This window comes from Centroberyx affinis, unplaced genomic scaffold (genome assembly GCF_046629955.1).
Source record: "Centroberyx affinis isolate AG114_WGS23_722 - 3 ecotype Tasmania unplaced genomic scaffold, CSIRO-AGI_Caff_v1 ptg000112l_1, whole genome shotgun sequence".
In the NCBI taxonomy this organism is placed as follows: Eukaryota; Metazoa; Chordata; class Actinopteri; order Beryciformes; family Berycidae; genus Centroberyx; species Centroberyx affinis.
The window spans coordinates 607569-621191 of record NW_027278814.1 but is presented as its reverse complement, the minus strand read 5'-3'; the positions used below and the strand labels follow the sequence as shown (position 1 = coordinate 621191).

At 44.6% G+C, this 13623-nt stretch overlaps 1 protein-coding gene across 1 annotated transcript; it reads right to left on the bottom strand.

Moving 5' to 3' along the window:
- Window positions 1–299: 299 nt before the first annotated feature.
- On the bottom strand, window positions 300–4664 carry LOC139650590 (midnolin-like). Its single transcript, XM_071527302.1, has 7 exons — window positions 4165–4664; window positions 3809–3896; window positions 3612–3674; window positions 2761–3267; window positions 2480–2579; window positions 1976–2209; window positions 300–1108 (listed from the first exon to the last, which is right to left on the bottom strand). Exons 1-7 carry the CDS (start codon window positions 4392–4394, stop codon window positions 789–791), a joined length of 1542 nt encoding a protein of 513 aa, XP_071383403.1. The 5' UTR covers window positions 4395–4664; the 3' UTR covers window positions 300–788.
- Window positions 4665–13623: the final 8959 nt, after the last annotated feature.

Here is a 13623-nt window from a genome sequence, read left to right as displayed (position 1 = left end):
ATGTTATGCTGGTGACATATAAGGTTGGAAACTTTACCTTGTGAATGGTTTGGCATGTTATGGAATTCAGATAAATTTCAGTTAATCTTGAAGGCCAGTTAATATGCCAATGATAAAATTCAGCAGGGGTTTCTGGATCACTTGCAGGTGCTATTTTCTTTCCAAGGCAACAAGATGCTTTGATCAGTGGTAAATAAATGGCGCCACTAGGTACAAGTGGTTAGTTCCATTTTTCTCTGTCAGTCGTCTTTATCGAACCAAGATTGTTCGACCACAAATATGTGCAGAGAGTTGTTTGCAATTTCCCTTTATTCCATGAGAAGGCTTTTCTCCTCCTCTCGCCATTCACATTCTAATATTGCATATGAAAAACATTTTTGTAGAACGTTCTCTACAAAAAACAAAACTCATGTATGAACAATTTGATTACATTCAAGACATGCACGGTTAAGGCATTGGAATACATAAACACAAACATTTACAATAAGTCTTCAGACAGAGCAGCTGTACAAAGCACAAAGACGTGTAACATACAAATGTACATTTGAACCTTGTGTGAGATATGCTACATAATTCTAGCAATGACAGCCAATGTCATTAAAGAATGGACTCAGATGCAATAGCACAGTAACTCCTGGAGGAACCAGACTTTTTCTTTTGGTCTTTTAAGCTTATATCTCACTCATAATCCATTTAAAAAATACTAGACTACAAACACAGCAGTTCCTCCAAGCTGCTTCCTCTCTCAGAAGTCTTTCATGACCCAGATTCCTCTCTGCTGCTCTCACCTACACCACAACGAGGTCAGAGGTCAGCTCCGGTTTCCACGGCGGCTCCTCAGCAACCTGCAGCTTCAGGTCGTCTGGAGAGCCGCCCTCGCTGATGGGCAAGCTGCCGTTACTGTGGCGGTGGGCGGTCCTCCGTCGTCCGGGGGACCAGGGGTGATGGTGATGATGCTGGTATGGGTGAGAAGTTTGTGAGGGGTCCGTGCCACTGCGAGTCCGCCTGCGGAGACGCCTCTGGTGCATCAGAACCTGGAGCTGCTCCAGCTTACAGCGCAACGTCTGATTCTCCTCTGTGGATGACTGCTGGGGGAAACCCTCCACCCCTGAAGGAGAAGGAAACAAAAAGAGTCAGTTACTCACACTCCATAAAAAGAAAATTACTGACTTGGTGTGTCTGATGTGTTCTGTCATGAATAATTGCAATATAGTCATATATTTATGTTTTTAGGTAGAAGAATAAAGGGAGAAATGTCAGAGGCAATGTCAGGGAAAGTGAATGCTGCCTGAGTGCATCGATGCAACAATGCTTCCAAGACCAAATTCCAATACATTTACTGTACTTGGTGAATAAAATGATCCTGGTTCTGAAATGAATACCAGTGTGATCCAAAACAACTCTTGTCGTAGCCAATGTCAGCAATGTTCATGAATGGAGACAGAGTTTCCTCTTTCCCAGTGGACACCTTCTCGCTCTACCCAGCTGTGTGTGACTACATATGACCTTTCTGCACAGCAGCTAAACACTGCTGGTCATTGTGATTCAAGTTAGTCTAATAGCATGCTATTTTGAGCCAAGGCAGCCTCAGTCATTTTGTTTCTGGCCTGGGAAGGTTGGGCTGGCTTCCAAACATGATGCTGGCATACTGGAATCCACTGGCAGAAACTGTGCTGCAAGTCAAAGTGAGTATACTCCTACAACCTTAATATGGAGAGTGAAAGCTATAATCATCCGCTACAAATGTGGTACAAATGTTTTTATTGCAAGCTGTCTGGGTATATAATCTCCCTTCTTCCCTTGTCCCTCATGAAAAATGTCAAGAAATATGTATATGTTTACTTTTCTAAAATATTAAGTATGATAGATGTGTTGCTGTTACCGATGGAAAGTAACTAAATCATTACCGCAGTTTACAATACAAGTCAGATCTCCCTGATGATGTTATATTCTCATCATTTTTGTAATAGCTGACCTGTATCTTTAGTGAAGCGCAGGGACTCTGTCCTCTGGGTCACCAGTTGCTCCTCTGTAGTGAGCAGCGGGCTGACTGGGAGGCCTGGAGCAGAGCAGGAGGGTTGGGGAAGGGTGGGTGGAGCCCCCTGGTGGTGACATGTGGCTCTGAGAAGGTCGTTGAGGATCTGGAGAATGATGGTGATGCCACGGCGCGGGTGGCTGATGCTAGTCTGACTGACAGGAGCCAGAGTGCCTGAGGGGATGGGGAACAGACAGGGGAGAGGGAGACAGGGAGAGTAAAGGATCAGGAAGTAGAAGAGTGTGTATTGGGATAAGAGAGGGGTGAGGTGGATATGATGGATGAGAAAGTGGGAAGGGTGGATGAAAAAGAGGAGGAAGCAAGGAGAAAGACAGACGACATAAACTGATTGAACTGCTGTTAGCTAGGTTGATCACACTCTGTTGTTTTTCACTGTCATGTTGTTGCCTTCAAGCCTGTGCTCCCATACCAAGTTAGACTTACCAGAGAAGGTTCCAGAGAAAACCCCCGGAGAGTGGTTCACAAAACTTTCTATGACTGCTCCTGGCTGCTGTTTGTCAGTGGGCAAAGACTGGCCATTACTCTGTAAAACAAGGAGGAAAAGGCTCTTTCACTAATCTCTCAAAATGTTCTTTTTCACCATTCCATATGAGATGAGCATGATGAGAAAAACATAACTGCTAATAACAGGTTATATTGCAGTGTAATCATGACAAAGCGATGTATTTTAGATGTACTTTTTCAGTAGAATATGTATGGCTAACCTCTGGGAAGGTGGAGGCTGGGGCTGGACTGTGGGGTCCAGGGCTGGAGCAGGTGGGACGGGGTGAAGAGACGGGGGCAGCGGGGTGATGTGGAGAACCGGGAAGCGGACAGCCAGAAGGCAAAGAATGGGTTGAAAGAACAGGGGAAGATGTGTGGATAGAGTGAGCAGGAGATGAGCGCTGTTGATGGCAGATCACAGGGATCCTGTTGGACAAGTGGGAGGTGGGAGCAGTCAAGTTAAAGGAAGTCCTGGGCCTTTGGGTGCTGAGCTGGATAGGGGAGTGGGGGGCCGGGGCCAAGGTTTGTGAGGGGGGCGAGGTGTTGGTGGGGGAACGGGTCGAGGCAGAACCAGGATGGGTCATACTGATGGTTTCGGACAGGCCGGCTCTGTGTTGCTGCTGTCCCACTGCATTCTGGGCAGCCAGCTGGAGTTCGACGTACATCATGTGGGTGCCAATTCCCAGAGTAACGGTCAAAGGTGAGCGCCCAGACAGGAAGTCACTGATCTGCAGGATAGGTAGAGACGGAAAGAAATGCTTCACAGTTAAATGGACATGCATGCATGTGTGCATATGGGTTTGTCCCAAAACCATCAAAATGAGAATGTGTGGGCATTTCTTGAAAATGTTTGTTCTTCCAGCTCAACCATGTACACATGGCATTTTCATATAACCACTGAAACACACAGACAGCGTAAAGTCAGAGGAAGTCCTGAGAACACCTGTGTGTATCAGCAATTATTTTTTACTCTCCAATGAGGTGTTACACTCGTGAAAAACCTCATTCAGGCATTCATTCAACTATTGTCTATTTATGGCATGCAGTTAGTGACAACACATTAAAGTCTTACCTGAGCTTCTGTTAAACTTTCCAAAGCTTGCATCATTGGTCTGTCTGTTCTGGTAGTCTGGCACTATGCAAGTAAAAATATAACGAAACATGAGCATGTAACTGCAGCAGTTCTTTCCATCAGGTGTGCAAATACTCTTTTTGAAGGTTTCCTATCTTTTCACTAAAGGAATTGGCATTGTGCATTAGCTTACTTACTGTTAAACCAGCTTCGATGGTAGGGACCAATGTCAGCTTGCTCTCATCTGCTACACCCAGGTCCAGCAGCTTCCCTGCATCCAACTGCCTGCAATGATGAACCAGGCAGGATAGAAAGAGTGATGATCAATTCATGTGATAGGCTACCTGGTCAGCTATACACTAAATAGCCTCCATTGTGTGTTAAATTAACATTTTTATCAAAATGTCCTGAAAGCATTTAGGGAGGTGAGACTAAAATGTATGTCGTGTGTTGTGTAGTAGATTATGCTACAAGGTGCGGAACTGGCCAATAGCATGCAATGTAAGAAACAGTCAGGCTTATTGAACAACTCAAAATGTCACTGACAACTCACCTGTCCTTATGCAGGAGGACCATCCTGTCTGTTGGCAGTCTGAGCTTCTGGGAGAGGCGTGTCTTCAGCCCCTCCACCGTCTCTGCTCGGGGGACGGAGAGCTCAGCCTCGCTGCCGGTGGTGGAGGTGACGGACAGCCGCATGGCGGGCTGACCGGAGAGCACCGCCCCGCAGGCTGCAGCCCGGCCCGGCGTGAGGCTGCAGGGGCGCTGCTGCTGCTGCTGCTCCATCCAGACGACTGGGCTTCAGGGTAAAAGAGCGAGGATGAAAGGTCCAATGGAAAATAAGAATAAGAGTACTGACTGCCAGGGTCACTTGATGCGTAATGCGATAATACTGCTCTTTTTAGCCTCGGTCTTCATTCCTCAGTGGAATGTGTGAGCCATATATTCTCTTTAAACGTTAAAAATAAAGCTAAGTAGCTGGTTGAGGGCGGATAAACCACAACAGACTGCAACACAGTGCCTCTGCGGTTCGTTTCTCCTCTTTCCCTCTGGCTGTAATAGACGCCGCACTACTCAACCGTGTGTAAAACACCCCTACTTTAGCACGGCGAAGTCCTCCCATCTCGCATAACAGCCAATCCGCGAGAGCCGCAAGTACAGTCTGCCGGCACTGTCCAATCAGCAGCCATGTTTCAACACATGGCTCCACCCCGTTCTGTGCCTCACTCACCATTCATAAAGTAAATGATGCAATCTGGACAGCAGTTCTGCATTTTGTACAAGCTATCGTCGATGAATAAAGTCAAAAGAGCATAGCTGTCTCAATGAAATGAGATAGATTATATTATAATCATATGATTTTAAGTGCATGGTAATGTGTGCACTTCATTTGAAGCTTCCCTAGTGACAAATAACTATAATATTCCTATAATATTCCTATAGCACGTTTCTGCTTTATGGTAGATTTTATCTCCCATGGCATCACTACAATAGTCCTACAACATTATAGAGATGTATGATACTTGTATAATAGCCTTCTAAAATGTATTATATGATCACTACAGTTCTTTTTTGTTATGGCCATTTGAAATGTAACAATTTGTCCATTTTAAATCTGCATCAGGGTAAGGGATTCTTCCCATACATTCATAATTATTCATTTTCTGGACCTGCTTTTTCCTTTTTTAGGGTCACAGGGGTATGAGCCTATCCCAGCATACATTGGGAAACACAAATCATCAGTCCATCACAGGCCTGACACAATCATTCACACTCACATTCACGCCCATGGGGGATTTAGAGTCTCCGATCCTATTCTAGTCTACTCTAGTCTAGTATTAGTCATTGTTTTCCTCAGTCTTTTCTAGTCTACTCTTGTACTCCGCAGCCTCTCTCCTCCTCAGCTGTTTAGTATTCCTGTCCCACCTCTGGTCCACAGCAGGATTACGGGCTGCACCTGTCACATGATGCAGAGAAGGACCAGCCTGGAGTAAGTGACGTAGGAAGCCGGGGCAGAGAAATGCAGCTAGATTGTGTCTCCTAACGGGGGCTAAAAATAGCAACGCCCACTACACCCCCACTTCATCCAGACTGCGTCACTCCATTCCCATCCCACCCACCTCCCTTACTCTCCTCACCCACCCACTCCATCTCTCTCCATACCCCTCCATCTCTCTCTAGACACACACACACAAAGCACACCCCGCGTGCACGCACTCACGTCCCATCTTCTCCTCTTTGTCTCATCACTCCATTTCTCTTTTTCTGAAAACAGCAGCCCCGAGCAGCATGTGAGAAGAATAGCAAACACAAACGCTCAGTGTCCATCTTCCTCTCCTTTCCCCATTGCTTAACATGAGCTGGCACGCATGTCAACAGTCTGTCGTTTTCTCTCTCCCTCTCTCCCTCTGAGTATCTGTCTCTGTCTCTCTATGTGGCTTTGTTTGGTTGAGCATTTCCTTCTCTGTTTGTTTCTTGCCTGCCACCTTTTTTATGGCTTTGGTAGTAACATGGCTGACAGATGGCCGGCTGAAACATGAGCCAACACCCATAAGAAATACAAGATGTGACCTAGGAGTTAGGATTACAATGATATATATATAGCCTAGTGAACTCACAACCCTAACCCCATGCTAATCTTTGGGATTCTTCCTCCCTCTGTTCTCCTTTTGGGATGAACTGAACCCCAGTGAGAGTTTCATGCAGCTCCAGTCCACCATGAGCTTGCCCCCCCCCCCCTTGGCTCCTCCCTGGCATTTCCACGCAGCACATCGCTCCAAAAGTTTGATCGAGACAAAGGAGAAGGGAGGGGCTGCCGCTTTACATTCTCAGGGCCTCGCCGAGAGTCGTTCCACAGGATGTCCTGCTCTCCAGAGCATGCAGGGACGCGGCTCTGACGTCAAGAGGCCAGGAACACTCACACTATGTTCCTCCTCTCCTCCACGAATCTCTGCACCCGCACATTCCTCACACCCCTTCACGGCCTCTCCTGGCATAATTTCCCAGCTGTTTCACCCCTCTGGTATGTTACACCTCAGTCCCTGGAATTTCAAGGAGATAAAACTGATTGTATGTGGGGAGCCGGGCTGCAGGAGTGTGATCTTAATCTTTCAGCATGAATCTTGTTGATAGACTGAGAAAATTAGCAAATGGCCCACATTATTGTCAACCCTTCTGACATCATATTAATCCATCAGATGAAAAGGCATTTATGGCTCTTAAATGTATTAATTTCTGTTCTAAATTGGGATGAAAATCTAAATTTTTCGCTTCAGAAGAATTTCTAATCATTCTTTTTTAGCTCACACACACACACACACACACACACACACTCTCTATGAATGATTTGACCGAAGACTTCTTGTAACTGAATGTGTGTTTATTTCAAGAATGCATGCAGCACTGGTCAACAACAGGAAATGAAATGTGATCACTGTGCTCAAGGTCACATCTTGGGGGTGAGGCTCTTATCAAATACTTTAATTTAAAAAAAAATGTCTCACACTCTGGATTATGAAAGTTTCTGATTAACATTTGACCACTTTAATTAGTATGAGGTGTCTATTTTGCCCCATTCCCTTTGTATGCAGTATCATGGGATGACTAGCTTCAAAAAACTGCTGATCTCATTTGGATAATGAGGATGTTTTGTTTGGGTTCTGTAGAGAAAAGTCCACTTTTTGATGTCTGTCTAATTTATTACACCTGATATATTTATTACACCTAATAAACATGAAGAAACTACAGCTTTATGTGTAACAGGTTTAGCATCGTGGGTGCAACAGATTTCTTTTCTGTGCTCTTTTCTGTGCCCCATATACAAGGCCCAGAACATTTTCAATGGGGTCTGAAGTGTGTGTGTCTGTGTGCATTTGTTTGTTAACAATCTTATACATTCTCTGAAGTGTATATTAAATACACAGAGCATGAAACTGTGAATTACATTTTGCCCCAGCCCTAGAAAACCTTGTGTTTATTTATGTTTGAAGAGGTTTTACAGGCTTTTTGCTTGTAGAAAAAATACAACATATTTTCTGGACTTCATGATGCTCTTAAGCAAGTGAAAATTCCCGAAAAAGGTTTCAAATGTCTCAAAATGTCCAGAAATGTATGATTTGTGGCAAGGTTATTTTAAGAAAAGTCATTTATGGCCATAAAAGCCCTGCTGAACCCATAACATAGACAGAGACAAATGACCTCATTCCTGAGTCTGTTGCATCATTTCTGTACTCCTTTAAAACAATTTACAATTTACAATTTCACATTTGGCAGACGCTTTTATCCAAAGCGACTTACACATGAGATTTGCATACAACACAAGCAAGTTTCTAGATAGGAGAGAACAACGAGAGTAAGTGCTATAGAGCTAAGTTCTGGTCCAACAGGACATAGGTGCTACGAGACAGTGCTACGAGACAGTACGAAAACGGTGATGCTTCTGTCCTCCTATGGACCATACTGTATAATGTCAGATAACTAAGTAAGAGGTAAGTAAGAGGTCATTGGGTTTGCTCTGAAATTAAAGCAACTGCTGGTCATGTGTGTTAATTCTGTCAATCACTCTGATGAGCAGACTGGACACCACTATTTACATTCTAATTATTCAGCTGTCCAATTTGCTAAATTGTTGGGGCAAATTTCTGAGCAGATCAGGTGCTCCGGAAGTCTAACTTTGCTGCTTCAGACTCGCTGTCCACCCACATTCTGGTGTCATGCAAGCAGAGATTAGGCCTCCTGCCACTTGGTTGATAAGGCATCCGTTTTCTATTTGTGCAACACCCTCCATTCTAGTATCAAACTTGACAGCTTGCAGCCCACAGTTTCCTCAAATCATGTTTGTCAGCCTGAAACAAAAGTTACTTGATGCAAATATGAATATATATTCATCAGCCGAGGGTGGTGACTCAAATCAGTGTGTCAACATGTGTGGCTATTAACTGTACTGTACTGTGGAGGATTGGTTTGGAGGATCATCCTCCCCTGATAACTTACTACAGCTTATAAGAACTCCTGAATTACAATTGTTCTCAATCATTTTTATGTTAATACAAACGCATTAGGCCATGAACCCACATTTGATAAGACAGTAAAGTAACCTATGTGGTAACAGAAAGTGAAACCTGTGATTAAAAGTCATTCTACAGGCCTACATTATATAATTGGGATACTTTCTATACTTTTCTAGAGTTAAATAAAACTAGGCCTATTCCTTATAGCTGGGGTACTTCCTGGAACACCCTTGGGGGATCCCCAAGGACCCTCAAGGGTCCTGGATGCAGGGACCTGACTTTGAGCACTCCTGCTCAACATCCACACTGAGAACTATATTTTTCTATTAAGCGGCAATAGAAAGCAAACAACGGTGCAACGCTCCCACCGTGTGGTGAAAAGTGTGAGTTACATAAAGATCTGCAACATTCATTCATGCATCTGTCCCCATGCTGCTGACAGAGGATTATATTTCTAAATGAGGATCATTCGGCAGACTCAAATATAGCATTTGACACATATTTAGATACGCATATGATTAGAGTGTCTGCATTGATATTAATAGAGTACCGCATAGCCTACTACTGATGAGCATCAACTGCATGGCGTGCCATTCATAAGCTAAAAAACGAATGAGGAGGGGTTTTCTCCGGCTATGCGCGTACACAACATCCATCTAACATCATCATCGCTGCTGGTCACGTGGTGTGTCGGGAGCGGGCAGTGGGTGTGTCTAATCGCGTGTGGTTTCATTCATAACTACAGTCTTTATTTGAAGCCCAAATCAAACTATGCAGACGGGGCAGGCTGGCGCGGTTGCGTATGGACTGCTTCAGACAGAGTCGACTACCGGGTGAGTCTGCTGTTTGTCTCGCTCACAAGGACCGGCGGACCTACCGGCTTGCTCATTATATGTGATCATTTAATTATTTAAGGTGTGGGATATAGCCTAACATACAGAGTCGCGGTATGCTTGATAATCGCGGCATCTGGTTTACTGAGCGTTGATTGAATTGATAGCGGGATGCGCGCAGGAGGGCGCGCGGACACACCGGAGCGACCCGTAACATGGAAACACAGCCCGGCAGCAGAAGGAGCCTGTATGACTAATCGTGATTTATTCCCCGTAGGCTGATAGCGGATGATGCTGAAATGTGGGACAGTCCTGATCGGCGGGTTACCGGGGAAAGGATGCTGCTGCTGCTGCTGCTGAGCGCCGCCAGCTGCAGCAAGTCGCTGTAGTCAGCATCCTGTCTGCACAGCGGAGGAAGGCTGGAGCCTCTATAAGACCAGGAATATAGACCGTAAGATATATCTGGTAATAATAATTCAGCCACACATCAGGCTGTGCTATGCGCCCCCCCTCCTCTCCTCTTATAAACACCATCAGCATCAGAGGCCACATATGGAATGAACTAGAAGCCAAAGTATGCTGTTAATGCGCGTCTCCGCGACTGAGACGGTCTAGTCAAAGCAGGAGTTGAACGGCATGGATAAAATGTGATTGAGTCAGAGTGTACTAGAAATAGACCACAGACCCGCGAAATTCACGCGCACTTTGAAGGTTTTCCTCTGCCAGTCAGGCTCTGTGTTTCCAGTCAGTGATATTCTGCTGTTATCCTCAGTGATGCACTGGTAAACACAACGCTAACTAACTTCAGCTGGACATAACGTTAACATCAGCTTTTTCATGAAAAGGCCATATTTATATTACATAATTATATTACATAATTCTGTTACTATTTATTGTAATTTACCTCATAAAGATTTAAGTCAGCTTTAAAAGATGAGCAGAATAAAATACTCTCAGTTAACCAAATAAAGGTATACTACTACTACTACTACTACTACTACACTACTACTATTAATATTAAAGGTGTACCCTCCACTACATCCCTGCTTATCATCCTTCCTGTAACAAATATTGTATTGAACAAACCAGTGTGACTTATACTACTGGTAGGAATCATTGCTGTGACATGGATGCAGCAGGTTAGCAGTGAATTGGCTTGATAAAAAAAATAACGGTATTGGATTGGGTCTTAATTGTCTGTCCGGGTTTGGTGATGGAAAAAAAAAGAAGAAATTACAAGGTTGTCAAATGGAAAATGGCTGAGATTCTGACTGTTTTGACATCTTTTAAAAGTACTTCTTCTCCAAGAGTGACATTGTCAGACTGAAATAATAAAGCAAAAGCAGAATGTAAGTTCAGGATAACACTGTGTCATTTCATGCTTTCACAGGATCATTTTGACCATTTCAGGGTTTGTTATTCAATCAGTGTGGAGGAGACAGCTGTACTCACTAGATTACTTTGTCCCGAGGGAGACTGTGATATTACTGTCAGAACAAAGCAGGACATCATGCAGCGTCTCGTGTGGGCTACGGCTTTTTGAGAGCATGCTAAACCTCTTCTCACAGTATTTTATTGTGCGTGATTAAAACCAAGCATCACTCTGCTGTCCCTCTTGGAACTGCAAGGTCTGAGAAATCCTCAGGACACACACACACACACACACACACACACACACACACACACACATACTGCTGCCCCTGTCATCCATGAAGACAAAATGACCTATTGACACTGAGCATGTGTTAAGCATCACAGAAAATCATTAAAAGTTGAGCAGAACAAGGGTGTAATGCATGGAGTTTATGTGTGTGAGTGTGTGTGTGTGTGTGTGTGTGTTGACGATGGCTTTATCCTCACAGTTACACTGAGCTGTTGGTATGTATGAGATATTACATAAAATAGGACTCTCACATGGTGTGGGAATGTGAGTTACTATTATGAGCATGTGTAAGGAATGCAATCATGGATAGATGTTATACAAGCTGTGTGCTGTGAAAAAAAAAAATTGTCAGCTTTTCTGTCTTTCTCCCTGTCTCGTACCACCTCTCCTCTTCCTCCCGCTGTCTTGCACACATGCATGCACACACACACACACACACACACACACACAAAAAAGGCGTTTTTGCAGCGATTATACAGTAGTCTACACTCTATGATGAGAGTTCATTATAGAGAAGCGATCGCTGTACTGTAATACAGTTCATCAGCAGGAGAGGTGAATGCGTCCACAGACAAATCAGGGTTTAATGCATCGACCCAAAGACACATAAATAAGCTTTGCTCACATGGCTTCTGTAGAGGCCTAAACAGATAAAATAACACTCGGTCTGCACACCAGTCAGGTTAGTGCTAAGTTGTGTTAATGTGTTTCTCTACAGTTGCAGATTAGTTATGGCTCTGGGCGCGAATGTGTCGATCTCGATGCTTGTAATTTGTATCTGAAAGCTGCTACATAAAAAAGGGTCACGGTGCAATTAACCCGGAGTCGCCTTGTCCTTCTGCAGTTTGAGTTTTCTGCATGAAAACAGAAATGGTCTTGGAAAACAGCAGGTTCTGTCTGACTCCTTTCCCTCTCTCCATCCTCCACAGGGTTCACTCACGCTGACCTGGACCATGAGCAATGACTTGCCTGTTCTGACAAGTCTGACTGAGAACTCCACTGTGAGTATTACTGCATCTGCCTCTCTCTCTCTCTCTCTCTCTCTCTCTCTCTCTCACCCTCCCTCTCTTTCTCGCTCTCTCCAGGACCATAAACACACACACTGTCCACACCTTTACATTAGTCCTTAGCTGCTGGTTCCTGATGACTTCACCTTGCTTGGCAGCCCATGCTGATGCTGTTCCGCAGCACTTCACAGATCAATCTGGACCTCACCCAAAGCAGGAATCACTGGGTGGCCAAAAACACACTGAGCTATCACCAAAGTGTCTGAGTAACAGACACTGCACTCCAGGCTGAACAATGAAGTAAGACAATCCTGCAAGAGAGCCTGATCTGTATGGGTATCCAAAGAGGATCTGACCCACCAGAGGACTGAAAGTGCTGGCTTTGTCTTCCGTGTAGCCCCTAGCTGCTGAGCCTCTGGGGACGGACAAATATGTGACCCAGCAGCAGTGATTAGGGGACAGTTAAAGCTGTCTGGTGGAGGCAGAACAGACTGGGGCTGCCTCCACTGTGTGTTGGTAACATGGCCTAAAGACTGGCAAGCGGCTTTGCTGCTCCAGCTGATTGATTGTGTTGTTCTTACTGTTTGGCTGAGCTTGTAAAAACAGCAGATTTCATTAAGCTACAGACGCTCTGACACGCGGCAAACAATGTGTGTGTATGTGTGTGTGTGTGTGTGTACATACACGTGTAACTGTGTGCCTATGAAGGTGTGCATGTTGCTATTTTGTTTGTGTTGCATGTAGTGATTCACTGTGGAGCTGGTACTGTTACCTGGTGAGCTGTACAACACACACACACACACACACACACAGAATCGTGACTCCTTAGAGCTTGCCTAGCTACATATAGCCTAGAACATTATATATGTCCCTGAAGGCTGCAGCTGAATGTAGGTCACCACAGCATCTAATGAATATGAATGTGTGTGATAGGTTACTCATTTAAACGTCACTGTGGCCTGAAGCAGGTTGGAGGCTGAATGAAAAACAGCTCTCACAGATATGTTCACTTTTTCCAAGGCCACTGGGCTTTTGTATTGCAGCTGTTGTCCTCCCCTGGTTTTGTAAGCTTAGCATAATGACAGTTTTCAATGGTTCATCCTTTGAATGGCGTATTGAATAGAGTCATATAGCAACAAGCACTCTCTTTTCTGCCCAGCGCAGCACAATCTAACACGTTGTTGTTAGATTGTGCTTGTGATCGGAGTTGAGAGTTTGATTGATGTTGTGTGTTATGGGTCTTTGGACCTACCTCTACCATTTACAGGGAAAGCACAGTGGCTAAAAATTTCGCTGTTTTCTGCTTTGTGCACTGTTCTTTCTCTCTCTCTCGCTCTCTCTCACACACACACACTCACTTTCTCTCTTTTCTAATACCCCTACCTTTTCCATCTGTCTTTCTGATATTTCTGTTTTCCCTCCTCCTCCCATGCGTCTCTCTGTGTTCAGTTAGCAGTGCAATGGGTTTACTGTAATGACCTTGCTGCTGCTTCAGTTAAGGTC

Coding starts and splice junctions, on each gene's coding strand:
- LOC139650590 (XM_071527302.1), bottom strand. CDS start 4,394: ATGGAGCAGCAGCAGCAGCAGCGCCCCTGCAGCCTCACGCCGGGCCGG. Junction 2,210..2,479: donor TTTCTCTGGAACCTTCTCTG/GTAAGTCTAACT, acceptor CCATCCCCTCAG/GCACTCTGGCTCCTGTCAGT. Junction 1,109..1,975: donor GCGCTTCACTAAAGATACAG/GTCAGCTATTAC, acceptor CTTCTCCTTCAG/GGGTGGAGGGTTTCCCCCAG.